This window comes from Corvus moneduloides, chromosome 9 (assembly GCF_009650955.1).
Source record: "Corvus moneduloides isolate bCorMon1 chromosome 9, bCorMon1.pri, whole genome shotgun sequence".
Classification (NCBI taxonomy): domain Eukaryota; kingdom Metazoa; phylum Chordata; class Aves; order Passeriformes; family Corvidae; genus Corvus; species Corvus moneduloides.
This window is the reverse complement of record NC_045484.1, coordinates 26450142-26468239: the sequence shown is the minus strand read 5'-3', so window position 1 is coordinate 26468239 and position 18098 is coordinate 26450142. Positions and strand designations below refer to the sequence as shown.

The window sequence follows — 18098 nt, the reverse complement described above, 5'->3', positions numbered from 1 at the left end:
GGATTTTATCTGGTCTATCTGCTGATGAGATGTTAGAATGTTTTGTTATCCCTCGTGATTATCAAAAAATGCTTATCTCAACACACATAGTGCTGAGTGCCCAATGATACCCTTCCCTGCTCCCTTTTAGATGTGTGAAATGTAACTGCAGCAAGCACCAATTTTCAAATGATGTGTGTTGGGATATCAGATTAAAAAAAAATAAAAGATGATGAGATGGTCATTGAAGCTGTGCTGGAATACAAGCAAGACTTTTGTTTGAGTCTGGCTGGTGTTTGCTTTCCCAAGGCTGCTTTCTCACTGCTTTGTTGTTGAACACCTGTTATGGCCTGCATAGCTATTAGGCTCCACACATGCTTTCTCTTTAACCGTGCTGCCTGTCTTTAATAAAGGGGAGCTCTCCTTCTTCTTTGGGTTTTATCTGCCTGTACTAATGAAGCTTGATTTGTTCGATGGAGCAACATTAGCAGTACTTACTTGGGCTGCAGCATGCAATTTAAATTGTTAGTCACAGTTGAAGTAACTGATTTTTCTTCTTGATTTGGCTGTACTTGCTGTATGAAAGTGGGCCTCTTCATCTACCAAGGGGATAATAAAAGCCACAGTCAGAAAAAGGCTTCTGCTTTTTGGCTCAAGGGTGCTGGTAGGAAATGGAATGCAGGTGGTGGTTTTATAGTGTTTGGGAGTTGCCAGGTGGGCTCTGATTTACATTGCTTACGATAGTTTATGAACTGTGTAACCTTTTTCAGCCATCTGCTAAGTCCCTCTGCTAGAAACTCTTGCTTCATAGCAACACCCATAATCAGAGGAGCTTCTAGTAGTTTCTAGAGTGCTGATGATGGACTTTGAAATGGCCAAGGTGTACCTGTTTCCATTTTCCTTTGGGATGAATAGCCTGTAGCACTGGGGGCAGCTGGGTGAGATCTGAAACCATGGAAGGCAAGACTTTTGAGAGCTTCTCTGTTATGTTTGTAGGAAAGGAGCATTTTAAAGACTCTTGGTTTTAAGCATGGTTTTCACCGGTATCTGTTTATGAGAATGTTTATAGACACGTGAGAGATTTGAGAGTAAGAAAATAATTTCTTGTCCTCTTCTGCAAAGATCTGTTTGCTTCTTCTTCTGTTCTGCATTTAATTTTTCATGAGCATATGAACTAGTTTTGAAAATTAACCAGGCACTTGGTTCCAACAGCTACTGAAGTGAGTTAGTTTTGATGCTTAGTAAAAATGACCAAATCCAGCTGAAAACATATAGAACGTATTCTCAGCATTTTTCCAGGGCTGAAAAATTCTCACATTGACTTATCCCTGTTGTTGGTATCATTCTGAGTGTAAACATTTTAAAACCATCTTCCTTCCTTGTTCCACTTTCCATTCAAAGGAAAATATAACTGAACCTTTACACATGGCTGGGTGTGCTGTACCCCCCAATATGCTGTACTTAGTTAGTACATCTAATTAATTAATCCAATCCTTGCTATTTTCTCCACAATGCCCTCTTATGATTTTTCTGTGATGGTATCTTCTGTTTAAGACTCTCTGTCTTAAAGTAACAGCAGATATCAAAACAAACCAGAATGACAGATTATATAAGCAAGGCAAGAAACTGCCACCAAAAAGGTATGAAACTAAAGAGCCTCTAACTAATGGTGCCCCAGATACTTTGCTGTAATTTCTCAGTTTGTTATAGCTTATAATGTAACATGTTATCTTACTAGTATGGATCTCATATATATATATGAATATTCAAAGCAGAAAGAGCGTATCCTTCATAATTTTACTGACCCTTCTTCCCTTTTAGGATATGAGACTGTGTCCTGTAGACTCCTGAGGACAGGAGTTACTTGTGTAGATTTCCTGGCTCAGCACCAGATATATCTTAACTGTGCTCAAGGACAAATGAGAGAAAGCTATTTTTTTGAAAGAGCCACAAGTGTATGTACCTTAGGTGACTTCTATTAGCTGAGTCCCTGTCTTCATTAATGCAAATTCAGATGGTCCAAAGGTGACAAGGGCTAAACTGATTACAGAAAGCACTAAAATAAAGTGCCTGTGTCTGAACAAATATTTTAATATAAAAAGGAAAAATATTTTAATATAGAAAGGAAATCCTAAATCCATGTATTATGTCTTAGAGGCTTATATTGTCTGTGTCATGCTGGTTATGTTCCAGGTGTGTATTCATCTTAAGAAGACAAAAGCCCTTTATAATGCTTACAAATTCACATTGCTAATGTGTTTCCATTCCAACAGGATGAGAATATGGTCAGCTTCATAAAAGGAGGCATCAAAGTCCGAAACAGTTACCAAACCTACAGGTGAGTCAGAGTGATGATGTGATTAAATGCACTCTCTCAGTAAAAAGTGCTGCTGGTAAAATGACCGAATTCACAAATTCATTACTGTTGTATTTATTGAGTCTTTATTATGGGGCTCATGTCTATGGATTTTCTCAGTCCACACAGATTCTTCCTTTGCATAACAAAGGACATTAACATTATGCTTGATTTGGATTGTGGAGATAGTGGATCCTAACTCTGTTAGCTCCCAAGGTTAGCCTGCTTAGAGTACTATATCCTTGAAATTATGTCAAAAAATAACTGTTCTAAATGATGTACTGTTCATTGTGTCTGCATAGCACAATTTGCAGGTCTTGTAGGCATTAGACATAATGAAATGACATTTCTTTATAGTTCCAGCTGCAGCTTTTTGGAGCATTTAGAACCAGTAGCTGAAGCACAGTAAAAAGTGAGGGCTAAACATGCATCATATTTTATTTATTTTAGAATTTTATATTTTGATTCAGAGTGGGCACAAAATACCTTGTGTCCAGCAGACATGAAACAACATCAAGTGTAGGCTCTCCAGGAGCCCACTGGAAGGGAGAGAGATGACAGTGTCCATGTTTGTGTGTGTTGAAGGTGACTCTAAATGCAAGTCCATTGTAAAGACTGCACTTACAGGGAATAGTGCTGAGCTGGTTGGCAACAACCATCAATGAAAATATGACAGCCTGAACACAAATACATGCTTCCATTAGAACAGTGTTTTTCCTCTCCTAATAATTAACAAAATAAACTACAATAGTAGTATAAAAACCAGATAGCTGTAGAAAGCTTGGGGGCAAATTGATTTCAAACTGAGCTGGATTACATGGGAAATAAAGGGACGCTACAAAGCTGAGACCTATAAAAGTTAGAAAAATGAGTGAAAGTAACTTCTGATACATCTGCCTATTTTAAAATATGTATTAAAATTGTCTTTTCCTATATAAAACAAAATATTCTTTTGAACATGCACATAATCCAGGGATTAGTGAAACTCAAGTCAAATTTGCTAATTAAAATTTAAATCTCATGCACTGCCCCATCATCTCTTTTTGTAGTAGCGAAGTTTGGTGATGCTCCCAACAGCCATCCTTGGAACATTTTCAGGGCAAAATTTGGTTTAATATCAACTATATCTGCTTGACAGGATTTCCTCTCCAGGATTCCATGTTTTATAATTGATAGTAATGTGACAGAAATGATTTGTTGATAAATCCAACAAAATGTTTTAGATGTTGTTCACTTGGGTGAGAAGATAAATTGACCTTTTAATAAACTACTCCATAGTTGAAGATAATTGGGTTACTTTCTTACTGAAGTGTAATTAATCATGTTATTTATTGACACTGTAACAGAATCTTGTGCATTTCCAGGGAGTTGGACAGTCTCATACAGTCCCCACATTATGTCAAAGGAGAGAACCATCTTCATTTTGAGGGAGGTGTAAAACTTGGAGTCGGAGCATTTAACCTGGTATGTACCAGCAGTTCTTGTCCTGAGCTGAAATCCTGCTGCCTCCTGAGAATGAGCCTATCTTGAATTCCCGAGAAGTTCCACTGTCATCATACTGATTGTGTGGTTAAAATTAGGTGCGTGCTCTGACAGTGCAGGGTCCCAGTGTCTGGTCTGAGAACATCAGATAATGACACACTTTAGAAATAAAGAGATTGCTGCCCACAATGTGGGATGGAGGCCAGGAGAAGCCTTGCACAGGAGCACCAGTTGCCTGTGCCTGTCAAGTTCCACTTACTGTTTAGCCAACACTTGCCTAGCAGGATCTAGGCAGTTAGCAGGGCATTTGGAGGGGTGGGGCACATGAATGAAACTTGGAGTGCTGCTCCAGCCACTGTTGGCTGTTGTTGCTTGTGTTCTGGCCAAAAAGCAGGTGACCAAATGGTGCAGGATGGTTCCCGGTGAGGCACTGACCCAGACATGGTGAGGGGTGATGTGGTTGTTCAGGGGATGGACTACAGAAAGTGCCTGGAGCTTCCTCTTGCTTGCATTGCTTTGCATAAGTCTGGTACATGCCCAAATATTAGATGTACTGCACAAAGAACAAATATGGACTGTGTGGTATGAACCCAGCATTTCTGAAATGTCCAAGAAGTACTGGAGTTACTGAGCAGGTGCTGTGTAAATGTATTTCTGTGTAGGGCATCCTGGAGATAAAGGGTGCCTATATTAAACAGATATTTCTGTTTAAATCATGGGTAAAATATAGCAGGTATATACATTTACCCTGAAAATTTTCATATAGAGATGTTTTTAGTAATTTTATTAAATATTTCGTGTGTTTGGAAAAATTGCAGGAGGCAATGGGTAGCGGAAAAGGCAGAAAATCTGTTACTGTGTAACTCTTGAATTTTTCTCTGTAGACATTGTCCATGTTTCCTGCACGGATTCTGAGATTACTGGAGTTTGTTGGATTTTCTGGGAATAAGGTAAACGTGAACTCAATATTATTGGTATGTTCCCCTCACTCTTAAATTAAAAACAGGGTTGGGAGTTTCTCTCCTCTCCCTCACATTAGCTGTAACCCTCTGATATCACACATATGCACTGTGGAACTGATGCTTTCCTGCATCTCAGTTTTGCTTTATATTTTTGTGTGAACTATTGCAATTCAAATGTTGTCATACCGTTGTTCAGTGATGAAACAGTTGTGAAATGTGGTAAAGGCAGTGGCTAATACAGGAATGTCAGCTTATTTAGGTTTTTAGTTACTGGTCTTTTGATGTAGGCTTGTGCTCAGAAATCTGTAGCCAAAAGTGTATTCCTAGCCTTTAGAATATGATATAGTTTATTTGGTAGTTACTATGATTATGGGGTCTGAATGTTCCTGACAGGTTCTTGCATGACAGGGGAAAAAAATATATTTAATTTCTGCTTTAATAGCAACTGGAAATTTGAGTGTGGCACCTACATTGTCCTATCTAAGTGAGTAAGTTCTTTTTTGCCTGTACAGTAACCAGTTTGACCTATATTGTTTGAGCAAGATATTTAAGAAAAGAAGTTTAGTAATGGAGCACCAGAAAACTCACATCGTGATGAGAAAGAGCTGTGCTACTGCTTTGTGGTTTCATTGTTTCAAAAGAATACTAAATTAGTGGGAGTATCTTGGCCTTGATACCTTGTACTTGCCCTTGTCTCTCTACAAGCAGAACATGAGATTCCCTCAAAGCTGGGCTCCTGGGTTAAGAGAACATGATGTGGAGCATGATCCCTTTAACCTAAACCACTAGTCACATTTTTCATAAATGCTACATGAGGTAAATATCTGATGCAAGCACTAGAAAAGCCATGAAAACAAGTTAACTTTTAACTCTTTTATAATGCTTTCTATTTACAAAACAAGTTTTAAGGAGAGAAGTGCCTTTTTATCAGAGCTGAAGCCTTACATGGCAGGGGAATGACTGTCATCACCATTTTATTGATTTACAGGAAGGATCTTATATCTGAAAATAAAATGTCTTATTTAAAAGCAAGGATCAGAGTGTGGATTACAATTTAGAAATTTCCAGGAGCTGACCAGGAGCTATTTCACAAGCAGTAAAGGCAAAAATCAAATAGTTCTACCTGTCAGTTTCAACAACAGATTATCTAAAGCAAAATATTCTCTTAGAAATTTAAGGGCAATTCACGTACTAGCAGAGTTCTGAGAATACTTTGGTGAGCACTCATCTTACTACTGCAGATGGAAATTGTCCCTCTAATTGAGTTTCTTTTGGCCCTGGGATTTCTTGCATGGCTGTGAGTGGGCTGATACTTGAGTTAATGAGTCAGCTTCTATTGCAGTTCCTTAATAACTCACAGAAGCATGACCGAGATTACCATAAATTTGAGCAAAACCCTGTTGTTTGCACACCATGCAAAGGAGTTTTTTAAACATGTTGATCAAAGTTCATTAGTGGCCATTTATTTTAACATCCTAAAAAAGTCTTTCTGCATTTAGCATTTGCAAGTCAGGTGCCTAAAGCCAAAAACAAAATTGCAATTGCATGTGCCATCCTTTCCAGTGGTGGTTTTCCAAAGCTTGCAACAAGACAGTAGAGAAGAGTCTAGAAGGTGGAAGAAAGAGTGACAGAGGAGGAGATGAAAGTTTGTGTGTCATGTGCTGCACTTATCCAGAAGAAAGGAGTTTTACATACACCTGTGTTTGATGCTTCAGTCTTTTCCTTTAAATGCTCACTCGGAGCACCAGGTTGTGCAGCAGAGTCGTGGTTAGTGCCTTGAGCTGTTTACAGATTACCTGGGAGAGCTACAGTGCACTGCAGGACAGCTTGATTTTGGTGTGGGTCATGTGTTTATTAAAAGTGGATATAAAATTGCATTGTGTGATCTTCCACGACAGCAACCTGCCTCAAAGCCAGCAGGTTTGCCCCTGGGGACTTTCCTTGTCTCAGAGTCATGTCATGTGGAACAGCAAATGGAGGACATGCCCAAAGCTCCATTACTTCCTAAGCCATTTGCGGGCACTGTGGACATCATGATCAACTTAACAGCAGTCTGGAGTCTCAAAATAGTAGGTGGGATAAGATCAAGAAAATATGAAAAGTAGCCTGAGGCCATGTTTGTTCCCTTCCAGTCCAAGATGTGCCAGCTGTGGCCTTCGCGCTGTTTACGCTCCTTTCCCTTGCATCATTAGTCAAAAAATGGGCTTATTTGTGTTTAGTAGCACAGGCCCCGCATTTGGGCAGTGAAGTTCAGTGCAGTTTTGCCCAATTTTGTGAAAAGTGCCTTGTGGGCAGAGGTGTCTGTCAGGCACTCTGTGCTGGGGAGCACAGCAGCCTCTCTGGGCAGTAGGTGGAGTGTGTGTACCATCCGCACTCTGGTGTTTAACTGTGACTAACCTGTGACATGAGAGCAGGAGATTCCTTGCACTGTCTCCCTGGAAGCCTGAACCCTCCTCACTGGCTCCTCTGCCAGGTCTCAGGCTAATATTTACTCTTGTGCTTATTTTATAGATGATTACAAGTGCTGTGCTGCTAAACTGTAGAACAGTGTGACGTGAGCCTACCATATGTTAAGTGCAATTCGTCAGGGGGTCAGATGACAGCATGATTTCAGGAGAAGGCAGGAAACTGTCAGAACCAATTTGTTTCAAATTATACTTTTTTTATGTGGGAGGACATTTTTCCCAAAGCAACTGAGCTGAAGAATATTCTTGATGTATCAATTTCTAATAAATTGAATTCCAGTTTCTCACTAAGTATCTCCTTTGAATTGCATTTTAGTCTCTTCAGATTTTAAATGAAGTTTAAATTTAATACTATTCCATGGGATGCATTCAAGTGCCCTGTCTATCAGCTTAGCTAGTCAGTTCTTTGTGAAACTGTTAGTAGTATCCATCCTCCTTGCTAAACCTGCAGCAATGTGATCAGGCCATGAGACATGAACAATGACCTTGCTTTGCTTTCATTGTCAAGATCCCTAATTAAAAGAATGGTTTAAACATAACATGCAAGAGCTTTTGCTTCGGGAAAGTTGATGGATTTTAGTCAATAACAGCTGAAATAAATATGAACCAGTCTCAGTGTTGTCTGATAATGTTTTTGAGCGTTGTCCTTGTTTGTCCTGCAACTGCTGTGTGAATCCCCGCTGCTCACATGGGGAGTCCTGAGTGACAGAGCACTGGATGTCTTGGAACAAGAATTGAATCAATGAGATACTGATATAATGTAGTGACAGTCTTGGGAATTAGATTGTGGGATGTCATGAGGAACTTGCACAGAATGCTGAGAGTTACCACACTGGATCATGTCTGTTTCTAGGAAGCGTTATTGCTCCCTACTCTGTGTTCTATGTCCTTCAGAGTAGTTTATATTTTGTGGGGAAGTAAAACTGAAGTGTGTTAGCATCAATTTAGAGAAATTAGAAAAATGTAATTCTGGAAAAATTACAAACACTTATTACCTTGACATCTGTTTTATATTGTCGCAATATGCCCTGTAATAGACTTTGTTTGGAAGCTCATTCCTGGTGTTCTGGGATTGCTTATATCAGTTGTGACATAGGTGTGGGAGATAGTTATGGGTTATTTATGGTTAGAAGGTGTGTCCTGACAATTAAATATAATGTGCTCGCTGGTGCCAGTCCCGAAGTGAGTGCAATTTGTTTGCAGAGTTACTCCTTAGGCTCAAGTAGCTGCTTGTGATTTGGTTCCCAGATCCTCAGTCTGATCCCAGTGAGCATTACATTGCCCAGCTCCCGGCACTCCCTTGGTTGATGGAGTTTGTTGGCTAATTCGTGTAAGGCTCCCTGTGGAGAAAGGGTGGTGCTTGAAAAGGTGATTCATGTGGCTGACCCAGGCTGCTGCGCCAAATTGCTCCTTGGAGGAGCACCTCTGCCTCGCCAGGCAGAGGGAGACTCAGTAGGCCAGCTAGGGAGTGTGAGATGTAAAACATGATTCCCAGTGACACCCTTCATATTCCTATTTTCTGGGTATCCCATTGTAAGAGAAGCAGTTTGCAAGAGGTTTTTTTGAGGAGAAGCAGCTTTGCTGCAGTGTTTTGTACAAGCAAGTGTTGTAATACTAATAACAACTACTTCTAGATTTCTTTAATTTAGGCTGTGTCTACTGATTGTTATTACTTTAATATAGAAAGTTTGGGATATTCAGGCGGCGGAGTGAAAAGTAAACACTCTTTAATACCTCTGCTGGACTAGATAGGCTTATGGACATTCCATAGAGTGAACTAACTTGCTCAGTGAGCTTCTCATGCCTGTGTAATTACTCAGTTCAAGAATTGAGAATTAAGGGTGTCAGATTTGAAGCCCTCTTCTGATGAATGGGCAATATTCTTAATCCAGCTACTGCTATCCAGGATGCAGTCCCATGCAAGGTGGGAGTGGGTTCATTCCTTGTCCATAGAGATTATAACTTTGTGTTTGGCTGTATAAAATATGCAGTATATACAGTATATAAAATATACTTTTGAAACTAAAACATAATTGAGATCAACTTGACAAAAGGTTGCATTATTTTATATGACAAAATCTGTTTGAATCATTCTTAGTGCTATTCACATTCATTTTATATATGTTTTTATATTGTATGGAAGCTACCAAATGCTGTAAGGCCTAGTGTCAGTAAGGGCTCAATGAAATATCAAGCCTGAAGATTTCTCACTTCAAAAAATGTATGTTGGAAATATACTGTGGAATTTTTTTTTGCCGAAATTCATTCCTCAGGATGCTTTGTCTTATTTCTACCTTGAAGTGCTACTTTTTCAAAGGTCCAAGTATTTGTGGGTTTCATCTGGACAGTTTGAAGAAGCTGGATATATCATATTTTGTTACTTATTTGTATCAAAACTTTTGCTCTCAGCAGAAAATGAAGCTGGTTTTATTTTGCTAAGTATTTGATTTCCATTAAGTCACTGATTTTCAGTAATGATTTTACTATCTTTTAATTTCTTCTGTAGTGACATGCAAGTCAGTATTTTCATTATTTTTTCCGAGCTAGATGTTATAATAATTGGTCTGCAAATATGAGTAATATTTTTCCTTGTAGCAGTAATTAATGTAATACATTGAGTTTTAAAAATAAAACCAAAGAGAAGCAAAATCACAACCGCCCCCCGTATTTATGTGAAAACAATTAACTGCACTAGTTAAGTGAAAAATGGATGTCCGGGGGAAATGAGAATATGATTACAGACTTCAGTGTTTACACACTAAGCAATAAAGGTGTGGTGGTGTAACACCCCTCAGTCAACAAGGACACACAAAATATGTAAATCTGTGTTGGGATCATGCTCTGAGGGCTCTCCCTGATACCTTTCCTGGTGCCTCTGATAGACATCTCTCAGAGTTCCTATTTATAGTGTAGCTGGTTTGAAAGAGTGTCCTTGTAGTCACATACATCATGTTCCAGTGACTTTCCAGTGCAGTGGTGCAGTAACTTTTAAACAGATTTTGTCCCAGCACACAGTGAATGTCTTACTGTGCCTATTTACAAGTAGGCAGATCTCTTGTTTGATACATTTGCATATTTATATTCTTGCTGTTGATATCGTGGAACTAATCCTAGAGTGGGCTGATAAATGCTCTTGCCTCAGGAACTTGAATCCTTAAAGTTGGTTATCCGTCATGCTGTCATTGAATATGAACACAGTGTTATACTTGATTGCTGTAGTTCTTCCCAAAGGGAACAGGAATACTCTTCTTTTCATCATGTTTTTCCACTGATGGTAGTGGGCCAACATCATTGAAAGCTCCTTTTGTTCTTTGCATACTTTAAAATGTTTTTTTGCCCTGACATCTTTTGCTCTGCTCGTTGAAAATTTTATTTTCTTGATACCTCAAACTCTTCTATGCAGTGAACCACAGCAAACAAGAATACACTGTACAATGGTGATGTGTGGGTTTTGTCTTGCTTTTCAAAACCCTGTGTTTTGTTTCTGGAATGCTGTTTAGCAGCACTTAGATCATGCTGATAAGTTGTTTCTCATTTTCTTATGTTAACCATGTAATACATCCCAGTTTGCTGCTCTGTCACCAGGTGTTTTCCAGGCTAAGCAGTAACTCCATGAAAAACTATTAGATAAATTAATATATGCATTTTTATCTTTGATTGCTCTGTAAGCAGTCAGTGCCTTTTGGGGAATTTGGTGAGCAATCTGTAGCTGACGCTGCAGAAGTTAAGCCAGCAAAACACAGCCCTGGTTTTTCCAACACCTTGAACCCCTACCTCTGTTTGCACAGGAACATGGTCTGCTGCAGCTTCAAGAAGGAGCATCATCATACAGCTTTAGGTCGGTGCTGTGTACCATGCTGTTGCTTTGCTATCATACTTTCATGACCTTTGTGTTAGGTAAGATTGTTTATAATTACTCTTGGATTTGGTTAGTTCTTGTGGGACACAAAGGGGAAAAAGATTATTCCATCACCTATTTATTGGTGAATTGTTTGTTTGTAACCAGATTAAATGTAACTTGTTTGTGGGGTGTTTTACAGTAGTGATCATAACTGAAGAGTGTGTTTTAATATTCAAGATGGAGGTTTGTTTAACAGATAAGAAGGCAGATAATGGGGATGGCCAAGAAGGTTGTGAGAACTAAATCTGTTTTAGCCAAGCGCATTATTGGGGAGGTTAAAATAATGGCTGTAAGTGATAAATGCTTTGTTGATGTTGGACTTTTTGGGGGAGGTAACAGCTTCCTGCTAACATTTACTTCTGTGTTATCGCCTGCTAAATCATTCTACAAAATGTGTTTGTGCCTGAGTTTTCAAGTCAGGAAGCACAATGTTGTCAGGGCTTCCTGCTGCTGCCTTAGTGCAGCACCAACCTGTATTTATGCCTTACTTAGTGGAGAGAGGAGCCAACATATTGGCCAATTGAAGATGGATAATTAGTACCTTGCGTTCCTGTTCTTTTTTTTTTTTTCCTTTGTTTTCTAACTATTTTTATCACTTGCATTTTTACACGTTCTAGGGACAGGAAAAGGAAACGTTGAGGAGGCAGAAAGACTACTTAAGCCTTATTTGGCGCGCTATCCAAAGGTAAAATGAATCTTAACTTATTTGGTGTGTTCATTTAATGTTTTCTTGCCAAAAAACAAAGATCTATACTGTATGGTCAGATTGAAAACTGTTATAGAATACTTGTATTTTTATTATTATTTATTACAGGGAGCCATATTCCTGTTTTTTGCAGGCAGGATAGAAACACTAAAGGGTAATATTGATGCGGTAAGTAATCATTTTGCTCTTGAGAAAGTAAATTTCAAAGGCTTTGGAAAAATTCCTCCAGGAATGGTATTTCCTTTTTGGCTAATGCTTCCTCTGGATTTGGCCTATATGTAATTTGTAGTTTATTGAATTACAAATAGGAATTTTGTAAACTGTTTTGACTAACTTGTTTCTCCAGCTCATTTTCCTACCCCTCTCAAGTTCTGGTGATAATCTAGCCCAGCAGTATTGATGACACAGTTTTCTCATTGTTTTTCCTATCCTGAAGCAAGATGTGTCTTTAATGAGACCCATTGATAATCCTTTGCCTTCACTGTGAGTAGAGAGCCATAAAAGACTTGAAAAATTATTAAGAATACATGTCCAAAATACTGTGAGACAGAGTACCATCTGGTATGCAGGGCAGTATCTCCCTTGACATCTGTGGAAGCACAACAATAAATGTCAGCTGAGCATCTGTCCTTTGCCTTCAGTTTCTTAATTTCCCTAGACACAAACATTCATTTTGATTATGCTTAGAACAAAACTTTCAGGAGTGGGGAGCTCTGTGGCAGGGTAAACTTGCTAACACCAGGATGACTGTGTAGCCAAGATCCTCTTGTGCAAAGCCAACAGATGTGATTTTGGGAAACACTGGGCTGTCAATAATTTGGAAGTTGCAGGGGCCATGCAGGCAGATCCTGGAGCCCCGATGTGTGTTACAGCACCGCTGTCTGTGCATTTACACGTGACTAAGGCAGTGTTTGGAAATCTCTGTGTGCAGGCCGTCAACAGGTATGAGGAATGCTGCGAAGCTCAGCAGTACTGGAAGCAATTCCATCACATGTGCTACTGGGAGCTGATGTGGTGCTTCACCTACAAGCGCCAGTGGAAGATGGCTTTTTTCTACGCAGACCTGCTGAGCAAAGAAAACACTTGGTCAAAGGTAAGTTCAGCAGAACAGGAGGGCAAGAGGCCCTATAGTATCTACTAACTTTCAATCTAATTAAGTTAACTTTCTGTTGCTTCAAAGGTACAGCCTATAAAGTAGTATAAACCTGGCCTGCTGTGGCTGCTACAGAACAATGTGAATTGCAAGCATTCAAATCTGAATCTTGGTGGGCGAGCAGAAATCTTTTGGGCCCAACCGGTAGATGAAGAGTAACTTGTTATAGATGCTGTGTGTTGACTGGTTGTGTCATCAAATGTTGCAATTAATGGTGCAAGTTGCCATTTCTTTAATTATGCTATGGATAAAAGCTCTTCTGGTGGTGAGCAAGGTTAGCCACAGTGGTGCCTCCAGGGTAATAAATACAATTAGAAGTGGTGCTCATCCCTGTGCATCTGGAAGGGAGAAGTTCTTCAATCCAGAACCCTGGTAGCTTTCTTCCCTTTGTCTTCCCTTTCTGCCTTTTTAAAAATGGGGGTTATGTTTCCCCTATTCCAGTCAGTGGGAATTTCCTTGGTCTGACTTGACTTCTCAGATATGATGGGCAGTGGCTTAGCAACTTTATTCACCATTTCCCTCGGGGTCCATGAACTTGTGCACCTTCAGGTTCATTAGATGGTCTTGAGCCCAGACTTCTGCACTGGGCAGTTCATCTCACATTCTCTACCTTCGGCTCCTGTGACTTGGGCAGGGAGGCTGGGGCACTTGGTGGTGAAGGCTGAGGAAAAAAGTCGGGGTGCTTCAGCCTTCTCCAGATCCTGGGTAACCCAGTCTCCTGTTTTCTTCCAGAGAGGGCCCACATTTCTCTCGTCTTGCTTTTATCACCAACATACCAATGGAGTCTTTTCTTATTGCTCTTGCCATCCCTGGCCAGACATCAGTGCTTTAGCTTTCCTAACCTGATCCCTGGCTGCTCAGACAATTTCTCTGTATTCCTCTCGGGCTACCTGCCCTTCCCTTCACCCTCTGTAGGTTACCTTTTTGTGTCTTGAGTTTGTCCAGGATCTCCTTTGTCACCCACATGGGCCTCCAGGAGTCTTTGGCTGACTTCCTCTTTTTTTGGGACGCATTGCTCCTGGGCTTAGAGGAGGTGATTCTTGAATATTAATGAGATTTCATGGGCCCCTCTTCCCTCCAGGGCTTTATCTCATGGTACTCTACCATACATATCCCTGAGGAGGGCAAAGTCTGCTCTCCTGAACTCCAGGGAGTGACTGTTTTCTAGAACCTACTATTTGGGATATGTCGCCAAGTCATGATGGGACACAGAGACTGTATAATACTAGGTTTTTTCTCTGAGCATGACCTTATCTTAGGTTTTCTAGCATGTGTTCCTAAGAGTATTAAAAACTTACTTTAAGCAAGCATGAGATTTGTTCTTGGAATTTGGACACAAACTATAAGCTGATACATACTAAACAAAGACATACATGATTTAAAAACAATATTCTGTACTCACTTTCTAAAATACTTCTCTCTTAAATTTTTGTAAGACTGTGAACAAAGGTAGGAACTTCTTCCCTTTATGTTGCTGTTTTGCGCTTTATATGAATAAAGATGATGCTGTAAATTCATTTTTCTGTATAGATATTCTTCATTGCATTTACAGGCTACTTACATTTACATGAAAGCTGCTTATCTCAGTATGTTTGGACCAGATGACTGCAGTCCTTTTGGAGACAGTGAAGCTGAATTATTTAGGTAAAATTTACAAACTCTCAGTTACAACTGGTTACTATCTCTTCATGTCACAGTGTTGGGGGAAGAGAGGCAGTGTTATTCATCATGCAGATTTGAAGATTTGTGCAAATAGGGTTGGATTGGTAGGAAATTGCAGAGTTAAACATCCTTTAGGCTAAAGTGGACCCTGAGTTCAGACAGCAGGTTTCTTCTGGCCATACAGTGGCTGCTGCTGTTCCATGTAATACATTCTTTTTCAGTTGCTTCCTTTAATCAAAATGGAATGTCAGATGTGAAAGCCTTCAATGGATTGAGCTGCAAGATGTGTTCTTCCTTAGTGGGAACATCAGCACAATTTGATTCTTGGGTTCTGAGTCTCAGAGAAGTAAGAAATAATTAAATGTGCAAGTGAATCTATGCATTATAATTTATAATTATAAATTATAAAAAAGTGAGATAACCTCACTGTGTTAAAGTAATGTTTCAGCCTGCTGGAACAAAGAAAATTTGGTTACTTTAGGATTTACAATTTTTGTATGAAATCTAATTTTTTTAAAATGTGATTACATGATACTTTTCAAGTTTTCTCTGTCTTTTGTAATCATTATAAACAGATTTCACTGAATTTGGAATCCATTATGAAGTGAATAGTTTTAGTCTTTGGGAGAACGGGAAGACAAAAGCTAGTTTGCCTCTTTCTTAGTCTGTGAAGAGAGATGAGCCCTTTATAAGTCAGGTGCATCATCTAATTTAATCTTTCAGTGGGGAAGAGTCCCTCTCCTCCTGCTTGATTAAAGAGGAAGCCTAGAGATAAACGTGCCCTGCATAAAGACAGCTTTTGTGAGTATGTATGGCTCAGCTTCCCCAAGGTAGCAATAGCCCAGTGTGTAACAGCTTTTTTAAGTTCTCCTTGTTTTGATTTTTTTTTTTTTTTTTTTTAGTTTGAATGTCTTCATCCCAGAGGTTCACAGGGGTAAAATTCCTTACGTTTTCCTTTAAACTTTCAGGATTGTTCCCAGTCTGAAACTGAAAATTGCAGGGAAATCTCTGCCCACAGAGAAGTTTGCAATTCGGAAAGCACGACGGTATCTTTCTTCAAACCCTGTTCCTTTGCCTGTCCCACCTTTGGTAAGTCAGAAATATCCACATACACTCCCTTTTCAACATTTTTGTAATTTAGAGAAATAAACCCGAGGTAATTGGAATAAAACATCTTTCCTTGTTTCTAAGGTAAAACCTCTGCAGGAGACTGGAATGTTCCCAAAGCAAAGCCAAATGAATGTGAGGAATGCTGTAAAACTGGGGCATGCACCAGCCACAGGGAACTCAGCCAGTTGTTTGTGACACGTAAATGTGTTGCGTGTGTAACTCATTATTCCAGCTATAGAGTAGCGTGCTCCCAACAGCTTTCTTTTGGTTCCCTTTGGAGGACCTTTGCCCTGGGTCTCTTCTGTCGTGTCATTTGCTAACAGAGGACTTTAAGGTACAAGGAGGAGTGGTGTCAAGGAAACAATGGAAGGATTGGGGACTACATGTAAGGAGCTGTTTAACGTGCACCTGATTGATTGCAGTTTGGTGCTCTCCAGAGCAGCTCACGGATGCTGGGATGAAACAACCGACTCCTTTGGCCACTCCAGGAAACCATTGCGACTCTTGGGGTTTTTTTGTTTAGTTTTTTTTCCCCTGTAGTGCTGGCCTGTTCCCTGTGGCCAGCTGCATGAGACACCCATTCATGGTGCAGTTACAAAAATCTGTCCACAAAGAACATGTAAAAGAGAACATAAAAGGGTTTTGAGTCCAGGGATTTGCCAAGTGCAGTGGTGTTAACACTTGCAGCACTTTGAGCTGTTATGCTTTTAAGAAGGAGTTGGATAATTAGTAAATACTCTTTAAAAAAATGCCAGAACAAGGAGAGCCCCTTGGAGACCACTCCCCAGCCCACCAAGGATATGTGACGCTCTGCCTCTTGAAGAAATAGTTGTTACAGCAGAGTGTGGGTATTCACCAGGGGCTACGTTCCACTAATAAGAGTGAAGTGAGAAAAATAATTAGGTTACTTTGATGTTCCTTTCAGGTTTCAGAGAGGAAGGAGTGTTCACACCTGGGGTTTGGCTGGGCTATCCTAATGGGATTTTGACAGAGCAGGTTTCTGTACCAGGAGCTCTCTGGCCGGGCACCGCGTCCTTGGCTGCTGTGCAGTTGCGTTTCCAAGGCAGCAGATGCCGCAGCTGAACAGATAAAAGCACTTTATGGATGTGGAACTGGGGGCAGAATCTCATCTCCAGGATTTTTCTTTTCATTATCAGGGGACTTGCTGGAAGGAGTGAGTCCTCAAGCAAGTCTTAGCTCAGAGATTTAGCCTTGAATAAATGTGGTTTGAACACTTCTCTTTGAAAACCATGTTAATGAATCTGCACTAGGTACAGTAAGCTCAGCACAGGTTTTCCAATCAACAGAGACCAGATGGTGAAAGCAACAGCGACTGGGGTTAACATGCTGTTTCAGCTATTCTAGCCTGACAACTTTTTGTGCCCTAGTTCCACAATTCAGTTATTCTATATAAAAATTTTATCCAAATGCTTTAAATTATCACACGCAGACAAGGTCAAGTAAATAAATAGAATAAATACATCAGACACTGATCTCTTCTCTCTGGTGATCAGTGACAGGGCCTGAGGGAATGACATGAAGCTGTGTCAGGGAAAGTTTAGGTTTGGTATTAGGTAAAGGTTCTTCACCCAGTGGGTGGTTGGGCACTGAACAGGCTCCCCAGGGAATGGTCACAGCACCAGCCTGACAGAGCTCAAGAAGTGTTTAGACAACACTCTCAGGCACAGGGTGGGATTCTTGGGGTGCTCTTGGGCAAGACCAGGAGCTGGACTCAATGATCCTGGTGGGTCCCTTCCAACTCGGGATATTCTGTGATTTTATGATTAAATAACATGTCATGGAGGCCAGTTGTAATATTTTCATCTTTCACTTTGTGATTGGTAGTAGCAATGGGCATTTGGTGATATACTCTAAGAACCCCGAGAGCAAATAGGAATTCAGCCAATAGTTTTAATAAAATTTACTCTAAGGACAGTTGAATAATAAAGAAGTTACTTTCTTTGGGAACGTCATACAAACCTGAGGAATGTAAGAGGTTTACAGTTCAGATTTAAAATTCTGTCAGTTTGTTTGAAGCTTGGCTTAAAGTTTAGAGGGTTTGTCTTGCTGTCCTGAGATTTCATACTTTTTCTGTGGAAGCAGTACCTCACATTTATTTATGGGTGTTACTGCCTTGGCTGGGAGAGAGCTGAAAAACGAGGGGAGACCTTAATGAAAGGATGATTATCCATGTACCGTCAATGTTTTAAGTCTGTTTTGTTGGTGCTTGCCTTCTTCTATAAGTGAGATTGTGTTTGCATTCTGTTCAAGCAATGTCCTTTGCATTGTGTGCAGTAAGTGGCTCTTGAGGTGTCTTCCAGG

The 18098-nt window shown here is 40.0% G+C and overlaps 1 protein-coding gene across 5 annotated transcripts in view; it reads left to right on the top strand.

Moving 5' to 3' along the window:
* TTC39A (tetratricopeptide repeat domain 39A) overlaps window positions 1-18098 on the top strand; it is a 51660-nt gene that overhangs the window by 18821 nt on the left and 14741 nt on the right. For 4 of the 5 annotated variants that reach the window (XR_004241903.1, XM_032118595.1, XM_032118598.1 and 1 more), the window contains exons 6-14: window positions 2253-2317; window positions 3700-3799; window positions 4702-4767; window positions 11033-11141; window positions 11763-11830; window positions 11960-12019; window positions 12783-12944; window positions 14557-14648; window positions 15635-15755. Coding sequence is in view for 4 of the 5 variants with exons in the window: in XM_032118595.1 (XP_031974486.1) it covers window positions 2253-2317; window positions 3700-3799; window positions 4702-4767; window positions 11033-11141; window positions 11763-11830; window positions 11960-12019; window positions 12783-12944; window positions 14557-14648; window positions 15635-15755 (843 nt within the window). In the remaining variant the exon portion in view is untranslated. The remainder of the gene's footprint in view (window positions 1-2252; window positions 2318-3699; window positions 3800-4701; window positions 4768-11032; window positions 11142-11762; window positions 11831-11959; window positions 12020-12782; window positions 12945-14556; window positions 14649-15634; window positions 15756-18098) is intronic. The other variant, XM_032118597.1, reaches the window with a different exon arrangement.